Source organism: Neophocaena asiaeorientalis, unplaced genomic scaffold (genome assembly GCF_003031525.2).
Source record: "Neophocaena asiaeorientalis asiaeorientalis breed wild unplaced genomic scaffold, Neophocaena_asiaeorientalis_V1.1 scaffold70, whole genome shotgun sequence".
Taxonomy (NCBI): domain Eukaryota; kingdom Metazoa; phylum Chordata; class Mammalia; order Artiodactyla; family Phocoenidae; genus Neophocaena; species Neophocaena asiaeorientalis.
The window spans coordinates 3,033,067-3,053,491 of record NW_020175410.1 but is presented as its reverse complement, the minus strand read 5'-3'; the positions used below and the strand labels follow the sequence as shown (position 1 = coordinate 3,053,491).

At 37.2% G+C, this 20,425-nt stretch overlaps 1 protein-coding gene across 6 annotated transcripts in view; it reads right to left on the bottom strand.

The window, feature by feature from the left end:
* Nucleotides 1–1,454: 1,454 nt before the first annotated feature.
* DGKB (diacylglycerol kinase beta) overlaps nt 1,455–20,425 on the bottom strand; it is a 639,375-nt gene continuing 620,404 nt past the window's right edge. For all 6 annotated transcript variants that reach the window (XM_024767053.1, XM_024767055.1, XM_024767059.1 and 3 more), the window contains one exon: nt 1,455–2,378. In XM_024767053.1, coding sequence (XP_024622821.1) covers nt 2,271–2,378 — 108 coding nt within the window. In that variant the 3' untranslated portion in view covers nt 1,455–2,270. The remainder of the gene's footprint in view (nt 2,379–20,425) is intronic.

Below are 20,425 nucleotides of genomic sequence, written 5' to 3'. Positions count from 1 at the left end.
ATTATTTCAACGATTGAAGTCTGATAGGCCAGCTGTTTGATTTCTCTCATCCCACTGTCTATTCAACAGCTTTTCATTGCACAGACTGTTAAAAATGATTCACAAACTGTTGCTGCCTTCAAACTATATACTACAAAAGGTAGCCAAGAAATAACGGTATGTTGTACTGAACGTAAAGTAATTAGTGGCTTCAGAATATGTTTTTGACACAAAGCCTGCCTGCCCATTGTAGAAAATTTTGACAATTTATGTGAAAATATTTATTACCTGTAACCATAGATACACAAAATCAATGTGTGTGTTATGTAACATGACATCAGTAATGCATTTGTTACTGCTTTGAGATTTCTTCTGGTCTTGATTACAGCTCTGCCAAAAAACTTTTTTTTTTTATTATACAAGGGCAAGTGATTGCTGTGCTACATTTGCAATTGTAATGATAATTTTCCTGAGAATGTTAAATTATGTCTTAATTTATTCAAAAGATTTTATTTTCAAAGCAATTAAACTTATTGTTGATTGATATTTACCATCCAATGTTTCTGGAACACTAAAAGAATACGCTTTATACATAATCTTCCATTATAGCACAATGCTTGAGGGTAGCCATTTTACATAACAGCATTCAGTTGAGTCTTCAAATCAAAGAACAAAAATTATAGCAATTTCACTTGAAATCCATAAATCCATGCTCAGGATTATGTTCAACAGAATCACTAAATGTTATTTGGAATTCAAAGATGAATGAATCAATAGAAAAATAGAACTGATAAATCATTAGTACTTTAATGCAGAGCGGAGAGAGAAACTAATAAATCATGCACTTCAAGCACTTGTTTTCCTTATGGCACGTTTGAAAACATAAAACATACAATGATAAGATGCAGGTCAATATGAATGAACAATACCAAATCTGCTCAGAATAGCATTTCATTTTATATCATAGGCTTAATGAAACACTTAAAAAATACTATTCCATAATTTCTTCAAACAATTAGAGAATCCACCCAGGCCATGAAATACTTTAACTACAATCTAGGCCGTTATTTCCAAATAAATATTTGAAATGTCACAGAGATGGGAGTAGAGGCGGTGAGGGGGAGGGTGCAAATACATGCATGATTAACTTCAATGAGCTCAATATTATTACAGGTATCAATTTATACTAGAAAGGAACTGATACAATCATTTACTTTCTCAAGTGTACTTAACTGACCCATTAAAAATTACAGACGTCTATACTTATAAATGACCAAAAAAGCAAGAAATCAGCCATTGAGCTTTGATTGTGTTGTACGGCTTATTGTCTGTGAAAAGTGAGAATTTTAATTATAATTAATGGGTAATTCACTCTCTTCCAGAGTTTTAGTCATCACAAAATTGCACTTTAGAACCATAGATTTTCTCCGCAATGCTTAATTAATTATGCATTGACCCATTTCTCTCAAAGCATCTTTTTCTGAATCTTTGGTGGGAAACACAGTTTATTAGGCACATAGTTTCAAACATCTATTTGGTTACTGTTGTGATTAAGAATTTTCTTCTAAATTCACATGCAGAAGGGAATAAGGCTTGCCATGTTAACATACTTTACTGCCAAGTAATATGTTTCCACTTATGTCTGGAATTAAAAACAAAAGTAAACAAACTAAAAACCACTTCCTACTTCTTAGCATAAGAATACTTTATACCTGATATCTTAAATTCCACTCAGAAGCATCAAGATGTCGAAGGAAAACTACTTAGATACAGCAAGTAGACAACTATTTAACAAAACCTTTCAATTAAAAGCTTCTCCTCAACTCACAGGTCAAAGATCATTGATATACTGTTTGATTCTAAAGGGAAAAGTATAGCAATCTGCAATTATGATTATTGTAGCATTATTAAGTAGTGCTTATTAATAACTGGAATCACATTTCCCGTGATATTTCCTTTTTTTGTTGTACAGGTTTTTTTTACAGGTTAGTAAATGGAAATTGGAGAAGGAATGGGTAGGAGACAAAAAAATTTATGGGAATGCATGCAACAAAAATAGGCAGTATCACTTCATGTAAACTTCTGCTTTCTTCATGCAAAGATGCTTATAAAAACTGAGACATTAAATTTTCTAATAGCTGGATTTTACATTAGCTCAGTAACAAAAACTGTTAAACCAATTCCATGATTTTGCATGAGCAGGAGACTTGAAATCGTTCAACGATTTCCAGCATAAGTGTTCCATGGCCCAATTATGCTAATTAAATCTCTAAGAATGAAAAGATACAGGATTATTCCTTGCTTCGGTTTCTTGTTCTTTTGATGAGGGAGCAGAACAACCCGGTTTTTGGAGGAGGGCCCATCAGCATCGGGGCTTGGTTCTTGTGCATAATTTTTATCTAGGGAAAAAAAAGACAAAGAGGGTACAGTAATCTCCAGATACAACACCAATTTCTGAGAATCTCTCTTAAGGTTAATAATATCCCCTGAATTACTGAAACAACACAAGTGCAAAATGTATTTTCAGAGTTTCTATTATTTCAAAAATATTTTTAAGGAAGATAAGGTATGTTATTTAAACTATATTCCAATGCTCAGGGTGATACCAAGAAATTAAATTTAATTGAAATTACATTTTAAATATCATATTACTTCTAACCTCTCTTGTAATAACACCCCCAAATTCCTTGTTCATGCCACGTGATTATCTAGTATAATTTATTGACCATTAGTCATGTATTATTTACTTAAGATAGGAAAGGCTGCACCATTATAGCATTCAGAATCCCAGTTATAGCCCAACATCAAGATGTACTTGATATCAAGGCAAGCCTTATTTACTCCGCTAATCAGATTGTTTCTCTCTTTCAATATGAACTGCAGGGCTTAATTTCAAAACAATCATTACGAATGAAAGTCAAAAGTTAGCGTGCATAAAAGGTCAGAAATGATGAACTAGCTTTCTAATTTGTTAATTAATTGGTAATAGAATAGAATCAAATATTGAAAAGCCTGCTTAAAACATTCTGAGAGACTGTTCTAAAGCTACTCTTTTTGATTTCTTTGAAATAAAACTACGAATCACCTTAAATGAGACAACCTTAAAGTAGATTATGTCTGCAATTTTCTCTAATTCAAGCCTAAATTAGAGAAGACATTTTATGAATATATGCTATGCTCAAAGCTAATTGAAAGCAATTATCAAAGTGGCATTTTGTCTGTGACTTTAAGATACATTGTAAGATAATAAATGATTCTCATTATGTAATAAAAAGGTCACATCTTGCCTTTGGGCTAGTGACGCTAAGAGTTTTTCAAAAGCAATCTGAGACATTTTCTTTAGAGAACTGCGACTAATATAAGAACCATCGCTTATTAAATATCAGTTGTCACCAGCACAGCACCCGCATCAGAGATGAGTATTTCTTTCAAAAAGAAACACCACCTCATTAAAAGCTGCAAAAATATATCTCTTAAAGTGCATAGCTGACATTTTCAAGTTAAACTGAATATCCTTCACTTGTCATTGACTAATAGCAATGAAACAAAAAAAAGTGGATGTCACGTGGACACGATCATTAAAATCAGCACTGGGGCTGCTGGGAAATGGAGATTTATTTCACAGTCTAGAAAGACAGAACTATGTTAAAAATCAGGATAAACGAACAACTCTTTATTTAACTCTGTTGGAATCAGGTTATTCTGGGAAGATTCAGTGTTCTTTGTACTGTAAAGATAAATTGCACCTGTAAAAGGCCACCAGGCTAAACCAGCCTCAAACTCTCTGGATATCTGATTTCATTTTATTTTATTTTTCTTATCTTATGAATTGGGGAATCAATAGCCAGACAGTTAAGATGCTAGAATGCACCTATCTATGTAGATTGAAAAAGATCTCTACCAGATTTTCTCTCCTAATAATTCACTTTCAAATTACGCCCTACCTTATGCCATTGATTTTATACTCCTCTAGAGTATAAAACCTAATACACCATCATTCACTCATTTATTCATTTCACAAAATGTATCAAGCCCCTACTGTGCCTCAGGCACTGTACCATGAACCTCTAACAAACAGACAAAGTACAATCTCTACCCTCAGTAAATTATAGTCAAGTAATAAAGAGAAATTTAACAAGCACGTTCAATAGTGTTATAGATGCTGAAATACAAGGCTAAGCAGAAAGGCACTATTTTTTTTTTAACGCTGAAAATAAAAATGAATCTTTTTATAAAAAAATGTTAGTTTAAAATGAGTACCTGATGAGGCAGTTAACACATATTACTTATGTCATAACCTTAGATTCAAACAGAACGTAAGTAGCTAAGGTAAAAAAACAAAGATTTCTGATTCACAGTTGCTGGACTAAATCCTTTAGAGGGTATGATAATATTAGGGCCTCTTGGAAAACAAGATCATTATTAACAAATTATTGTTGTTAAGATGTTGGAAGAAATATATCATTCTAGTCACAAAAGATTAGCATCAATTTATGACAAAGCATAGCCAAAACACCGCAACTTATTGTGTATGAGATTTTGTTTGCCCTTTGTATTTTTTAAGTTATTTGGATTTTCTTTGATCATAGCTATCTTTTTATTAACAATCCCTTTTAAAAGAAATCACATGTTGCTATTCCTTTGAAAAATAGCACAGTATCTCATTCAGTGCTCCTGACACAGTGGGACCCTTAATCCATACTACTGACTAATTCGAATTCTAGGTTGTAGGACAATGGTCCTATTTTTAAAATTATCTGTAATCTATCTTCTGGTTGTTTAAGCACTCCTATGGTCAAGGTACACAACTCTTTCTTTAATTTAACATTATTTCCGTACAAAATGCAATCTACATCTTTCTGTCTGTTATTCATAAAAATGAGAAACAATTGGCTGTTTTCCTCTTAGGGGAGATTACATGGAGGAAACTCACACTCATGAGATGTCTAGTATGTATCCAGGCTCTTTGCATACATTATGTCATCAGATAATTATAGGTCTTTGTATATTTGAGCAGAGCAAAAACTACTCCATTAAGGATGAGAAAAACTCCAGTCCAGGTGAACTGTTGGTACTGTAGTCACAGCAAGTCCAGGTGAGGTTTCAGAAAGCTGTAGAGACTTAAGTGTAATTTAGGTTCAGATGGCCCGTGTTGGGGGAACCTGGTTAAGGGCGCCTCACCAGGCATGGGATAATGACTCACATGCCTGTTTCAACTCCACATCCTTATATTTTTATTACTACTTTTTTTGAGAACCTGTTATCTACAAGAAAAACAATACGGAGTAAGGAGCAGACTTTATCCCCCAAAGATTTTATTATATTAAGTCTCAGCAATCTGAAAGCATGAACCAAACATTACGTTCTCTTTGAGTGTTTCCATTTTTTTAAGAGTCAGGTAGTTACTTCTTAGTTGTTTCTCAATACATCAAATATTTATGGAGCACCAGCTATGGGCAAGGCAGTTTGCAAGACTGTTTAGTTTGGAAGAGAACCTGAGATTATAATTGAGAGAGAATTGTGGGCACTCATAAGCAATGGTGATGGGGCTCCTAGGAGCTGGAATGGCTGTACGAAGGTCGAAGAGCATTGCTAAAAATGCAAGATAGATACTGTCAGAATTAGAATGATGTTCTATTAAGAACTCTTCATTTTTACTTATCATCTATTCCTTTGGAAAACAACAGCAGCAAAAGTCTCATGACTCTTTCTACTTCTGTCTTCCTATTTCAAATTAAGATTGGACACATCTAAAAATATAAACAGAAAAAAATTGATTTCAGTTTCAGTTTTATAATTATTCAATATGAAATAAAAATTCACATATAGAAACCAGATGAAGGATTATAAGGCACAGTTTTCTTGTTTCTATGACATTGTCAGGGTTGCATGGTGTGATAGAGAGCTCCACTTCATAACTGTAATATGACCAATAATAACAAGAATAAAAATAACAAGATTTGGCTTTTACTGTGTGCTGAGTATTATGCTAAGTGCTTTACACACGTTATTCACATGCTACCTGTTTCATCCAGCTCTTTGAGTTGCTCTTGACAAAAGTCTACTCCCATAAAAGTAATATTATCAAAGAACATAGAATTGAAAAATGATGTCCTAAAAGGGATAGAAGAGAGGTTTATATCTTACAGTACACGGTGAACAGTGTCTAGTCCCACTAGACTTTCATGTTCTCTCTGAAGACTTTTAGTCCAACTAAAATTGAGGAAGACTGGAAGGTCTTCCTGCACTCATTCTCCAAGCAGTTATTTGGCCCAGCTCATTGCAATTTTCTTTCCTAGCTCCCTGTCTCTCAGCATGAACTATTCCTAATACTCTTCATTGTGAAGAGTAGTTATTTTTCTTCCTCATGTGATAGGAACACCCTACTTAACACCCAGTCCCTGAATGACACATCTACCGAAGCAAGTGCTTATCAAAGCATCCTGATAAGATCTGAATAAAGATGGATCTATTCTGTCTTCAAGGAATTCTCATACCTAATATCAAAAGAATATTTTTTCATAATTTTTAAAATATATTATCTAATTTTACCCTCTCAACAACCCTGGGAGGTAGGTGTCAACACCCTTATTTTACAATACAGAACAGAAACTTAGGTTCTGTAACTTGCACTATACCACTCAAGTTGGTAAGTACAAGAGCTGGGTTTTGAAAGCTGACTCAAATCTCCCAAGCACTCCTTGTTAATTCCCACCTCTGCACTTCTGTGTCAATTAGTGCTTTGGAGAACCTTCCCTCAAACTTTGACCCCTGTCCTTCCCAGCTCAAATAACACATTATTTTGAAATTTCAAAGCTTAGTGAGATAAAGAAGATTCTAAATGCCCTCTGAGAGGAAAAACAGGTCACTTACAGAAAAATAAAAATCAGCATGGCATTAAGCTTCTCAAAAACATGAGTGGTAGAAGAAAATGGAGAAAAACCTTCAAACCCCAGAAGAAAAGTTAATTTTATCTTAGAATTCTATACTTAGTCAGTGGATTGATTAAATGCATGGGTACAATGAAGATACTTTCATTCATAAAAGGTTCTAGAGAGTTTACCATTTATGTGTCCTTTGAAACATTTTTGAGTGTGTTCTCCAGCAGAACAGATGCGTGAGCTAAGAAAGATTAAAAAAACAGAGGGTCACATTGACAACACCAAATGCTGGTGAGGATGTGGAGCAACAGGAACTCCCATACATAGGTGCTGGGAATGCAAAATGGCGCAGCCACTTTGGAAAACAGTATGGAGGTTTCTTACAAAACTAAATATACTCTTATCATACGATCCAGTGTCTGCACTCCTGGGATTTAACCAAAAAAGGTGAAAACATATGTCTGCACAAAAACCTGTACACAGATGTCTGCAGCAGCCTTTTTCATAACTGCCAAAACTTGGAAGCAACCAAGAGGCTCTTCAGTAGGTGAACGGATATATAAACTGTGGTATATCCAGACAAAGGAATATTATTCAGTGCTAAAAAGAAATGACCTATCAAGCCATGAAAAGACATGGAGGAAACTTAAATGCATATTGTTAAGTGAAAGACGTCAATGTGAGAAGGCTACATCCTGTATCATTCCAATTATATGACATTCTAGAGAAGGGAAAACTACAGGGACAGTAAAAAGGTAAGTGGTTGCCAGGGTTTATGGGGGAGAGTGATGAATAGATGAAGCACAGAGGATTTTTAGGGCAGTGAAAATATTATTTAGGATGTTATAATGATGGATACAAGACATTACACATTTGTCCAAGCTCATAGAATGAACAACACCAAGAGTGAACCCTAGTGCAAACCATGGACTTTGGATGATTATGATGTGTCAATGTAGGTTCATTGATTATATCAAAGACACCATTTCAGTGGTGAATTCTGCTAGTGGGGAGGCTATGTGTGTCGGGTGGTGGGAGGTATATGGGGAATCTCTGTACCTTTGTCTCAATTTTATGGCGGACCTAAAAGTGCTGTAAAAATTAAGTTTATTAAGAACAAGAATAACAACAAAAAGAGTATCCAACTGAGACCCAGGATGAGAGATCTGCAAGAAATCTAGCAAGAAACATGCAGGGAAGGGCTTCTGCCATATAAAGAAGGGAGTGGGGATTACAGATTAATTGATACTGCATAGTTTTAAAAAATTAGAATTATTATAATGATGACTTTACAAAGAAAAAAGAGATTATAAAAGCTTTATAGGAAAGGAAATGTAATTGTGTGACAGTACTTGGTTCTACAGTTGACAACATTTTCATAATCTCAATCATTACATGTTTTATATTGATTTAAATAAAATTTTTCTTCAGAAGCAGAACAGCGTACTGGTTAAAAATCAGACTGCCAGGGTCCACCACTTCCTATCTGGAGACTTTGGGCAGATGACTATAATTCATTTCCCTCATCAATACTGTAGAGACTTTGGGATTCCCTGGTGGCACGGTGGTTAAGAATCCGCCTGTCAATGCAGGGGACAGGGGTTCAAGCCCTGGCCCGGGAAGATCCCACATGCCATGGAGCAACTAAGCCCGTGCGCCACAACTTTTGAACCTGTGCTCTAGAGCCCATGAGCCACAACTACTGAGCCCGTGTGCCACAACTACTGAAGCCCACGTGCCTACAGCCCATGCTCTGCAACAAGAGAAGCCACTGAAATGAGAAGTTCGTGCACCACAATGAAGAGTAGCCCCTGCTCGCCACAACTAAAGCCCACGCACAGCAGCAAAGACCCAATGCAGCCAAAAATAAATAAATAAAATAAAGTTCCATTAAAAAAAATACTATAGAGACTTTAATATAGTGTCCATTTCATTGGTTTCTTGTAAGGACTAAATGAATCAATGTACACAAAATGCTTAGAATGTTACCTGGCACATAAAAATCACTCAGTACATATTAACTATGTACTGTAATGTACTGAGTAATGTAAGAGTATTAAAAACAACTTTCTATAGCATAAATTAAGTAGACTATACCTAAAACTATTAAGTCAAAAAAATTACAGCAAAGCAGATTGTTTACAGACATGCAGTAAACAATCAGAAGAGACAGCCAAAGAATCAAAGAGTGGACCTGGTGACACAGAAATGATGGGACAGAGGCTAGCTGTTTTTCTTGGAGCGCTATACATTCTGGTTTTTTAAATGTGCACATATTATTTTGATATCAGTATTAAAAAAATTAACAATGAGGGGACCTTCAAGATGGCAGAGGAGTAAGACGTGGAGATCACCATCCTCCCCACAAGTACATCAAAAATACATCTACATGTGGAACAACTCCTACAGAGCACCTACTAAATGCTGGCAGAAGACCTCAGACCTCCCAAAAGGCAAGAAACTCCCCACGTACCTGGGTAGGGCAAAAGAAAAAAGAATAAACAGAGACGAAAGGATACGGACAGGACCTGCACCAGTGGGAGGGAGCTGTGAAGGAGGAAAGGTGTCCACACACTAGGAAGCCACTTCACCAGTCAAGACTGGGGGTGGGCAGGGGGGAAGCTGTGGAGCCACGGAGGAGAGCACATCAACAGGGGTGCAGAGGGCAAAGCGGAGAGATTCCCGCACAGAGGATCAGTGTCGAGCAGCACTCACCAGCCTGAGAGGCTTGTCTGCTCACCCGCCGGGGTGGGGGTCTCAGAGCTGAGGCTCAGGCTTTGGAGGTCAGATCCCAGGGAGAGGACTGGGTTTGGCTGTGAACACAGACTGAAGGGCGCTAGAGCTAGCTGGGAGGGAGTCCGGGAAAAGGTCTGGAACTGCCTAAGAGGCAAGAGACCATTTTTCAGGGGGACACGAGGAGAGGGGATTCAGAGCACTGCCTAAACAAGCTTCGCAGACAGGCGCAAGCTGCGGCTATCAGCTCGGACCCCGGAGATGGGCATGAGACGCTAACGCCTGCTGCTGCAGCCACCAAGAAGCCTGTGTGCAAGCACAGGTTACTATCCACACCACCTCCCACCCCAGGAGCCTGTGCAGCCCACCACTGCCAGGGTCCCATGATCCAGGGACAACATCCCCGGGAGAACACAGGGCATGCCTGAGGCTGTTGCAACGTCACACCGGCCTCTGCCACCACAGGCTGGCCCTGCATTCCAATTATGACTACTGTACCCTTCCCTCCCCCTGGCCTGAATGACCAAGAGCCCCCTAATCAGCCGCTGTTTTAACCCCCTCCTGTCTGGGTGGGGAACAGACGCCTAAGGGTGACATACATGCAGAGGTGGGGCCGAAACCAAAGCTGAACCCCAGGAGCTGGGCGAACAAAGAAGAGAAAGGGAAATCTCTCCCAGAAGCCTCAGGAGCAGTGGATTAAATCCCTACAATCAACTTGATGTACCCTGCATCTATGGAATACCTGAATAGACAACGAATCATCTCAAAATTGTGGTGGTGGACTTTAGGAGCAACTGTAGACTTGGGGTTTGCTGTCTGCAACTGACTTGTTTCTGATTTTTATGTTTATCTTAGTTTAGTGTTTAGCGCTTGTTATCATTGGTGGATTTCCTTATTGGTTTTGTGGCTCTCTTTTTTAAAATTATTGTTATTTTCTATTAAAAAATTTCTTTTCCTTTCTAAAATTAATTTCTTTTTTTCTATTTTTTTTTCTTTCATTTGCTCTCACTTTTCTTCTGAGCCGTGTGGCTGACAGGGTCTCGGTGCTCCGGCTTGCTGTCAGGCCAGAGCCTCCGAGGTGGGAGAGCCAAGTTCAGGACACTGGACCACCAGAGAACTCCCATCCCCATGTAATATCAATCGGTGAGAGCTCTCCCAGAGATCTCTGTCTCAGCGCTAATACCCAGCTCCACCCAACAGCCAGCAAACTCCAGTGCTGGACACCCCATACCAAACAACTAGCAAGACAGGAACACAACCACACCCATTAGCAAAGAGGCTGCCTAAAATCATAATAACTTCACAGAAACCCGTAACACACCACCTGATGTGGTCCTGCCCACCAGAAAGATAAGATCCAGCCCCACCCACCAGAACACAGCCACCAGTCCCCTCCACCAGGAAGCCTACACAAGCCACTGAACCAACCTCACCCACAGAGGCAGACACCAAAAACAACGGGAATTATGAACAAGCAGCCTGTGAAAAGGAGACCCCAAACACAGTAAGTTAAATAAAATGAGAAGACAGAGAAATATGCAGCAGATGAAGGAGCAAGGTAAAAACCCACCAGACCAAACAAATGAAGAGGAAATGGGCAGTCTACATGAAAAAGAACTCAAGAGTAATGATAGTAAAGATGATCCATAATCTTGGAAAAGGAATGGAGAAAATACAAGAAATATTTAACAAGGGCCTAGAAGAACTAAAGAGCAAACAAACAATGATGAAGAACACAATAAATGAAATTAAATATTCTCTAGAAGGAATCAACAGCAGAATAACTGAGGCAGAAGAACAGATAAGTGACCTGGAAGATAAAATACTGGAAATAACTACCTCAGAGCAGAATAAAGAAAACAGAATGAAAAGAACTGAGGACAGTCTCAGAGACCTCTGGGACAAAATTAAACGCACCAACATTTGAATAATAGGGGTCCCAGAAGAAGAAGAGAAAAAGAAATGGTCTGAGAAAATATTTGAAGAGCTTTTAGTTGAAAACTTCCCTAACATGGAAAAGGAAACAGTCAATCAAGAACAGGAAGTGCAGAGTCCCATAAAGGATAAATCCAAGGGGAAACACGCCAAGACACATATGAATCAAACTATCAAAAATTAAATACACAGAAAAAATATTAAAAGAAGCAAAGGAGAAGCAGCAAATAACATACAAGGGAATCCCCATAAGGTTAACAGCTGACCTTTCAGCAGAAACTCTGTAAGCCAGAAGGGAGTGGCAGAACATATTTAAAGTAATAAAATGGAAAAACCTACAACCAACATTACTCTATCCAGCAAGGATCTCATTCAGTTGATGGAGAAATTAAAACCTTTACAGACAAGCAAAAGTTAAGAGAATTCAGCACCACTAAATCAGCATTACAACAAACACTAAAGGAACTTCTGTAGGAAGGAAACACAAGAGAAGGAAAAGACCTACTATAACAATCCCAAAACAGTAAAGAAAATGGTAATAGGAACATACATATCATAATTACCTTAAATGTAAATGGATTAAATGCTCCAACCAAAGGACATAGACTGGTTGAATGGATACGAAAACAAGACCTGTATATATGCTGTCTACAAGAGACACACTTCAGACCTAGAGACACACACAGACTGAACGTGAGGGGATGGAAAAACAGAGTCCATGCAAATGGAAATCAAAAGAAAGCTAGAGTAGCAATTCTCATATCAGACAAAACAGACTTTAAAATAAAGATTATTACAAGAGACAAAGAAGGACACTACATAGTGATCAAGGGATCGATCCAAGAAGAAGATAGAAGAATTGTAAGTATTTATGCACTCAACATAGGAGCACCTCAATATATAAGGCAAATGCTAACAGTCATAAAAGGGGAAATTGACAGTAACACAATCATAGTAGGGGACTTTAACACCTCACTTACACCAATGGACAGATCATCCAAAATGAAAATAAATAAGGAAACACAAGCTTTAAATGACACAATAGACCAGATAGATCTAACTGATATTTATAGAACATTCCATCCCAAAACAACAGAATACACTTTCTTCTCAAGTGCTCATGGAACATTCTCCAGGATAGACCATATCTTGGGTCACAAATCAAGCCTTGGAAAATTTAAGAAAATTGAAATTGTACCAAGTATCTTTTCTGACCACAATGCTATGAGACTAGATATCAATTACAGGAAAAAAAATCTGTAAAAAATACAAACACATTGAGGTCAAACAATACGCTACTAAATAACCAAGAGATCACTGAAGAAATCAAAGAGGAAATCAAAAAATACCTAGAAACAAATGACAATGAAAACACGATGACCCATAACCTATGGAATGCAGCAAAAGCACTAATAAGAGGGAAGTTTATAGCAATACAATCCTACCTCAAGAAACAAGAAAACTCTCAAATAAACAACCTAACCTAACACCTAAAACAATTAGAGAAAAGAGAACCAAAAAAACCACAACATTAGCAGAAGGAAAGAATCATAAAGATCAGATCAGAAATAAATGAAAAAGAAATGAAGGAAACGATAGCAAAGATCAATAAAACTAAAAGCTGGTTCCTTGAGAAGATAAACAAAACTGAAAAACCAGTAGCCAGACTCACCAAGAAAAAAAGGAAGAAGACTCAAGTTAACAGAATTAGAAATGAAAAAGGAGAAGTAACAACTGACACTGCAGAAATACAAAGGATCATGAGAGATTACTACAAGCAACTATATGCCAATAAAAGGGACAACCTGGAAGAAATGGATAAATTCTTAGAAAAGCACAACCTTCCTGGTTCTTCCTGAACCAGGAAGAAGTAGAAAATATAAACGGACCAATCACAAGCACTGAAATTGGAACTGTGATTAAAAATCTTCCAACAAACAAAAGCCCAGGACAAGATGGCTGCACAGGTGAATCCTATCAAACATTTAGAGAAGAGCTAACACCTATCCTTCTCAAACTCTTCCAAAATAAAGCAGAGGGAAAACCACTTTTAAACTTATTCTTGGGCTTCCCTGGTGGCACGGTGGTTGAGAGTCCACCTGCCGATGCAGGGGACACGGGTTCGTGTCCCGGTCTGGGAAGATCCCACATGCTGAGGAGTGGCTGGGCCCGTGAGCCATGGCTACTGAGCCTGCGCATCCGGAGCCTGTTGCTCCGCAACGGGAGAGGCCACAACAGTAAGAGGCCCGCGTACCACAAAAACAAAACAAAACAAAACAAGAACAAAAAAACTTATTCTTCAGGCCACCATCACCCTGATACCAAAACCAGACGAAGATGTCACAAAAAAAGAAAATTACAGGCCAATATCACTGATGAACATAGATGCAAAAATCCTCATCAAAATACTATCCAACAGAATCCAACAGCACATTAAAAGGATCATACACCATGATCAAGTGGGGTTTATCCCAGGAATGCAAGAATTCTTCAATATATGCAAATCAATCAATGTGTTACACCATATTAACAAACTGAAGGATAAAAACCATATGACAATCTCAATAGATGCAGAAAAAGCTTTTGACAAAATTCAACATCTACTTATGATAAAAATGCTCCAGAGAGTAGGCATAGAGGGAACCTACCTTAACATAATAAATGCCACATATGACAAACCCACAGCCAACATCATTCTCTATGGTGAAAAACTGAAACCATTTACACTAAGATCAGGAACAAGACAAGGTTTCCCACTCTCACTGCTATTATTCAACATAGTTTTGGAAGTTTTAGCCACAGCAATCAGAGAAGAAAAAGAAATAAAAGGAATCCCAATCAGAAAAGAAGAGGTAAAACTGTCAGTTTGCAGATGACATGATACTATACATACAGAATCCTAAAGATGCTACCAGGAAACTACTAGAACTAATCCATCAGTTTGGTTGAGTAGCAGGACACAAAATTAATGTACAGAAGTTTCTTGCATTCCTATACACTAATTATGAAAAATCCGAAAAAGAAATTAAGGAAACACTCCCATTTACCAATGCAATGAAAAGAATAAAATATGTAGGAATAAACCTACCTAAGGTGACAGAAGACCTGTATGCAGAAAACTAGAAGACACTGATGAAAGATATTAAAGATGAGACAAACAGATGGAGAGATATACCATGTTCTTGGATTGGAAGAATCAACATTGTGAAAATGACAATACTACCCAAAGCAATCTACAGATTCAATGCAATCCCTGTCAAACTACCAATGGCATTCTTCACAGAACTAGGACAAAAAATTTCACAGTTTGTATGGAAACACAAAAGACCCTGAATAGCCAAAGCAATCTTGAGAAAGAAAAATGGAGCTGAGGAATCAGTCTCCATGACTTCTGACTATACTACAAAGCTACAGTAATCAAGACAGTATGGCACTGGCACAAAAACAGAAATATAGATCAATGGAACAGGATAGAAAGTCCAGAGATAAACCCAAGCACATATGGCCACCTTATTTTTGATAAAGTAGGCAAGAGTATACAATGGAGAAAAGACAGCCTCTTCAATAAGTGGTGCTGGGAAAACTAGACAGTTACATATAAAAGAATGAAATTAGAACACTTCCTAACACCACACACAAACATAAACTCAAAATGGATTAAAGACCTAAATCTAAGGCCAGACACTATAAAACTCTTAGTGGAAAACATAGGTAGAACACTCTATGATATAAATCACAGCAAGATCCTTTTTGACCCACCTCCTAGAGAAATGGAAATAAAAACAAAAATAAACAAATAGGACCTAATGAAACTTCAAAGCTTTTGAACAGCAAAGGAAACCATAAACAAGACAAAAAGACAACCCTCCGAATGGGAGAAAACATTTGCAAACGAAGCAATGGACAAAGGATTAATCTGCAAAATATACAAGCAGCTCATGCAGCTCAATATCAAAAAAACAGAAAACCCAATCCAAAAATGGGCAGAAGACCTAAAAAGACATTTCTCCAATGAAGATATACAGATTGCCAACAAACACATGAAAGGATGCTCAACATCATTAATCATTAGAGAAATGCAAATCAAAACTATAATGAGGTATCACCTCACACAGGTAAGAATGGCCATCATCAAAAAAATCTACGTACAAAAAAGGCTGGAGAGGGTGTGGAGAAAAGGGAATGCTTTTGCACTGTTGGTGGAAATGTAAATTGATACAGCCACTATGGAGAACCGTATGGAGGTTCCTTAAAAATCTGCTAACACACATATATTGAATTAAAAAAAAAAAAATAGTTCTCATGAACCTAGGGGCAGGACAGGAGTAAAGACGCAGATGTACAGAATGGACCTGAGGACACGGGGAGGGGGAAAGTTAAACTGGGACAAAGTGAGAGAGTAGCATTGACACATATACGCTACCAAATGTAAAACAGATATCAGTGGGAAGCAGCCACATAGCACAGGGAGATCAGCCTAGTGCTTTGTAACCCACTACAGGGGTGGGATAGAGAGGGTGGGAGGGAGTCACAAGAGGGAGGGGATATGGGGATATGTGCATACATGCAGCTGATTCATTTTGTTATACAGTAGAAACTAACACAACATTGTAATGTAAAGCAATTATACTCCAATAAAGATGTTAAAAATAAAAATTAAAAAAATGAAAGGAAAAAATAGAGCCACAGACAATTAAAAACAAAAAAAATTAACAACAGCAAAACCAAAAATCCCTCTGCAGTGAACTGTCTTCCGCTCTAGTGCTTTGGTTCTCCTAATGTGGTTCACAAACCAGAGACACTGACTTCATTGTTAGAAATGCAGACTCCCAGTCCCACCCAAGACCTGAATCAGATTCTGCTTTGTAACAAGATCCCTAGGTGATTCACATGCATGCTTCAATTTGGGAAGCCCTGGTCTATTTGTCATTTACTTCTCTTTCTAAGGGGTAAGACCTATCAAAATCTGACTGACTAAACGAATGACCAGCACCTTCTTATATTCACCCCCCAAACATATAGCTGAAAGCTAATATCAATGGAACTAAATAACCTAATTTAACTCGTTTAATTAGCCTTATTGTTAATCTACTAGGTACCAGCTTATTTCAGCTTAGTGCTGGCGATTCCAAGTTGAACAAATACTTTTTAAAACATAACTGAGGTGCACACAGTCAAATGATGGTAACACATGCAGTGGTAGGATGTAACACGCATTGTGCTATGGAGATATTCTCAGAATGCAATGCGAGCACAAGACAATGCCATTAAGATCATGGGGGAAGGAGCGGACTTAATTAAACTGAGTCTTAGCAGCGTCACTCTGGAAGTGTAGCTTAGGGGCTGTGTGCCATAACAGAGACAGGGAGATCAGGTGGGAGGTGAATAAAATAATCTAGAAAGAAGTAAAATGGATTTTACTTGCAGCAGTGGCAGTGGGGATAGAATACAGGGCAGACTTGAGAGATAGCAAGGAGGTACAATCTGCAGGACATGATGGATGTGTGGAGTATTGGAAAAGAGAGAGATTCTAGTATGACTTTCATGCTTTTAGCTTTGTTTGCTATGTGTGTGTGGTGGTGGTTTTTTATAGAAAGAGATGTATTTTTGGCAGGAGTGAGAACCAGGAAGTTAGTGAACTCTTGAGTGTGACATTCTAAAGGAGCTGCTTAGTGTCTTTGGGATATGAAAGTCTGGTGTTCAGAAGGGAGAACAGGTCTCGAGACAGATTTGGGTGTAACAATCCTATAAATAACATCATCCATTGAAAAGAGATTACTAAAGGACAAATGTGTATCGAATGTGAATATCAGACATTAGACTGCATAACGGAGGAACATGGACATATAATAGTGAAGTAGGAGTGAGATACTATGAAAGAATATGCAGACCAGTAGCCAGGGAGGTAGGAGGAAAAAAAAAAGGAAAGAAGTACCATCATACAAACATTTCCAATCAATCTTCAGAGAGGCCTATTCTTCTTCTATTGAGGGTGAGACCTTCAAATTACATGTATCTAGGCTAGGCATGCCTCCATTTGTCACAATCGTTTGCATATAAGTGATGTAAGCTACTAAACTGTTTATATTAATTCTAAATCTAGAAATCATATTTGAGTTATATACTATAGGATACTTATGCAATTTAGGGGTTGGCAAGCATTTTCTGTAAAGGTCTATATGGTAAATATTTTAGGCTTTGTGGTCTATGAGGTCTCTGCCACTGTAGCACAAAAGTATCCACAGACTTAATGTAAATACATGGATGTGACTGTGTTCCAGTAAAACTTTATGTATGGAAACTAAAATTTGAATTTCATGTAATTTTAACATTATGAACTATTATTATTCTTTTGATTTTTTTCAACCATTTAAAAATGCAAAATATATTCTTAAGTCCTTGACTATGCAAAAACAGGTAGCTGTGCAGATCTGGCCCAAAGACCATTACCTGCTGACCCCTGATGCAATTACAGTCAAGTACTGAAAACTGCATCTAGAATTATGAGGCATAAGGTGGAAGAAAGCAATTTTAATTTAAAATTATGACTTAATTGGTCAATAGCTAAAAGATGAATAAAAGTGGAAATAGTTTCAAATGGCATGTCTTTGCTATACTGAGTGCCACCATTCAGAATTCCTTCTGTGAAAATTCTGAATTAGAACATATACTAGCTTTCCCAATTTTGGTAACATATCAACTGATCAAATTTGGCTTAAATGTTTAATCTCTTTATTGCTTTGCACCACGGTGGGCTTAATGATACTGTGTTTCTTAGAAAGTACATCAGCAGGTAGCATTTTCCTTTTTAAATATTCTCCCCGTAACTAGCCAAAATTTTCTTTCCTTGATTCACCTCTTTAAGAGTTTATTATCACTGGATTTATTCAGCTACCTTAAAAATGAATGGGGTTTTCAGAGCAAAATAAATGCCATAAAATATCTGTAGGGAAAGCTTAATTTAGCAATTACCTGGAACATTAAAAGTTACCTAGCTTGATTCTGGAGTAAGACTGTCTCTTTCCAATAATGGAAACCATTTTGAATTCATGCATGTAGCTGAGCCATATGACAGCAGGAATAAAGAGCACGCTAAAATTTTCAGGTCCATAACTGCCAAAAAGCAAAGCAATGAAACATAACAATTTTCTAAAATCCCTGTGCCAGCTTCTTTATGATTCCAGCCATTATTTTCTGGAATGATAGTAATTTCCAAATTTAATGTCAAAGTCTTTGATCTAACATCAGATTCAAAGAAATCATTGTGAAGATTTACAATAAAATCTCTAACAAATGGGTTTGAGAGGTTTACTTGCTGATTAAATTCACAGGAATTTTAAATAGGTATGGTAATAAGAAAAGAGAAACTTTCTCCTGAAAGTGATGGGCTATTTGGCCACATTGCATGGGAAATTATCATACCTGGATTTGAAATCTCTTTTAAGATATAAATTTGGTTCTCCTTTTATTTTATGGTTGTAAGTTGGTTACCAGGGAAGGTCAATGACATTTTAAAAAATGTTTTTATAATTTTCATGTCTTTACAGAAAAATTATACCCACAACTTTAACACAGTAATTATTTTTCTTTTCCTAGGGTCTCTCCAAATATTTTGTTATGTGGGAAAAAAGAAACAAAAACTTTAAAAAAGAACAAAACAATACAAAAAATTCTCCTCTTTGACTATAACCAGAGAATATTAGCGATATATTCACAACTTGTGATTCTACTTCTTCATAATATTTCATATATCCTTTTTTACAAGGTTTTTTCACGTAGCATTGGGGTTAAGATTATGGATTCAGGACATGAGGCAAGGGTTTGAGTGCCAGCTTGGCCACTGGCCAAAGGATCTAATATTTTTGAGCCTCAGTCTCTATTTACTAAATGAGGATAATGATACACCTACTTAAAAAGACCACTACAAGTACCAAAAGAGGCCATGCCTGTCATTTATATGCTTAATAACTGTTACCTATTATTTTAAACATAATTATGTTTAGTCCAATGGAAAACACATTTTGCTAACCTCTCTCCCATCTGAGACAACAAGGCTTTTGGGATTCCTTGGGTGACACTGAGAGATGACATTTATGGCCATCTGCCTTCTCTCTGAGGAGGCCAGAAGCACCTGGTAGGATTTCAGTCACATGCCAGGCTCCAGGTCTACCAAAGGAAAGACTAGAAAAAAATCCATGTCAGGCATTTACTAACCCCCAGAAAGTATGGATGTTTTAAACCAAGGGAGACCAAAAGCCCATACTGACAAAAATGTGAGAAGAAACTTCTTTAATGACCCAATTTCTACTCTCAGCTAGATCCTTAATTATTTGGAGCATCACAGCATTGACCGAAAGACTTTCTCATCAACGTTAAACTATTTCATGGTAATCTAGTCAACATGTTGACATGTTACTCATAAAAAATTGCAATCCCATAATGCAATGATAATTGATATTCCTAATAATGTGACTAAGATATTGATTAGGGAGCATAATTATTTGAATTAAATTGGAGTAGAGAGGACATAGCCTGATTACTTTCCAAATTCTCCTATTTCAGATAACTGTTCCATCATTTATTCAGTCGTTCAAGCCAGAAATATGGATCATCCCTGGCATCTTCCTTTTCCTCGTATAACCAATCTATTACAAAGTCTGATCAATTTTATCCCTCAAATATTTTCTGTATCTCTTGACTGTTTTTTTCGTCTTTCCATCACCACCATTCTAAGGCCTGAACAATTGCAGAAATCTCCTGATTCGTTGTCTTCCCTTCCAATCTATTCCCCACCTACAATGATCTTATCACCATGCAAATCTGATCACATCACCTTCCTGCTTAAACTCTCTTTAGTTCCACCTGACTCTTAAACTAAAGCTAAAAATTCTTCCTGT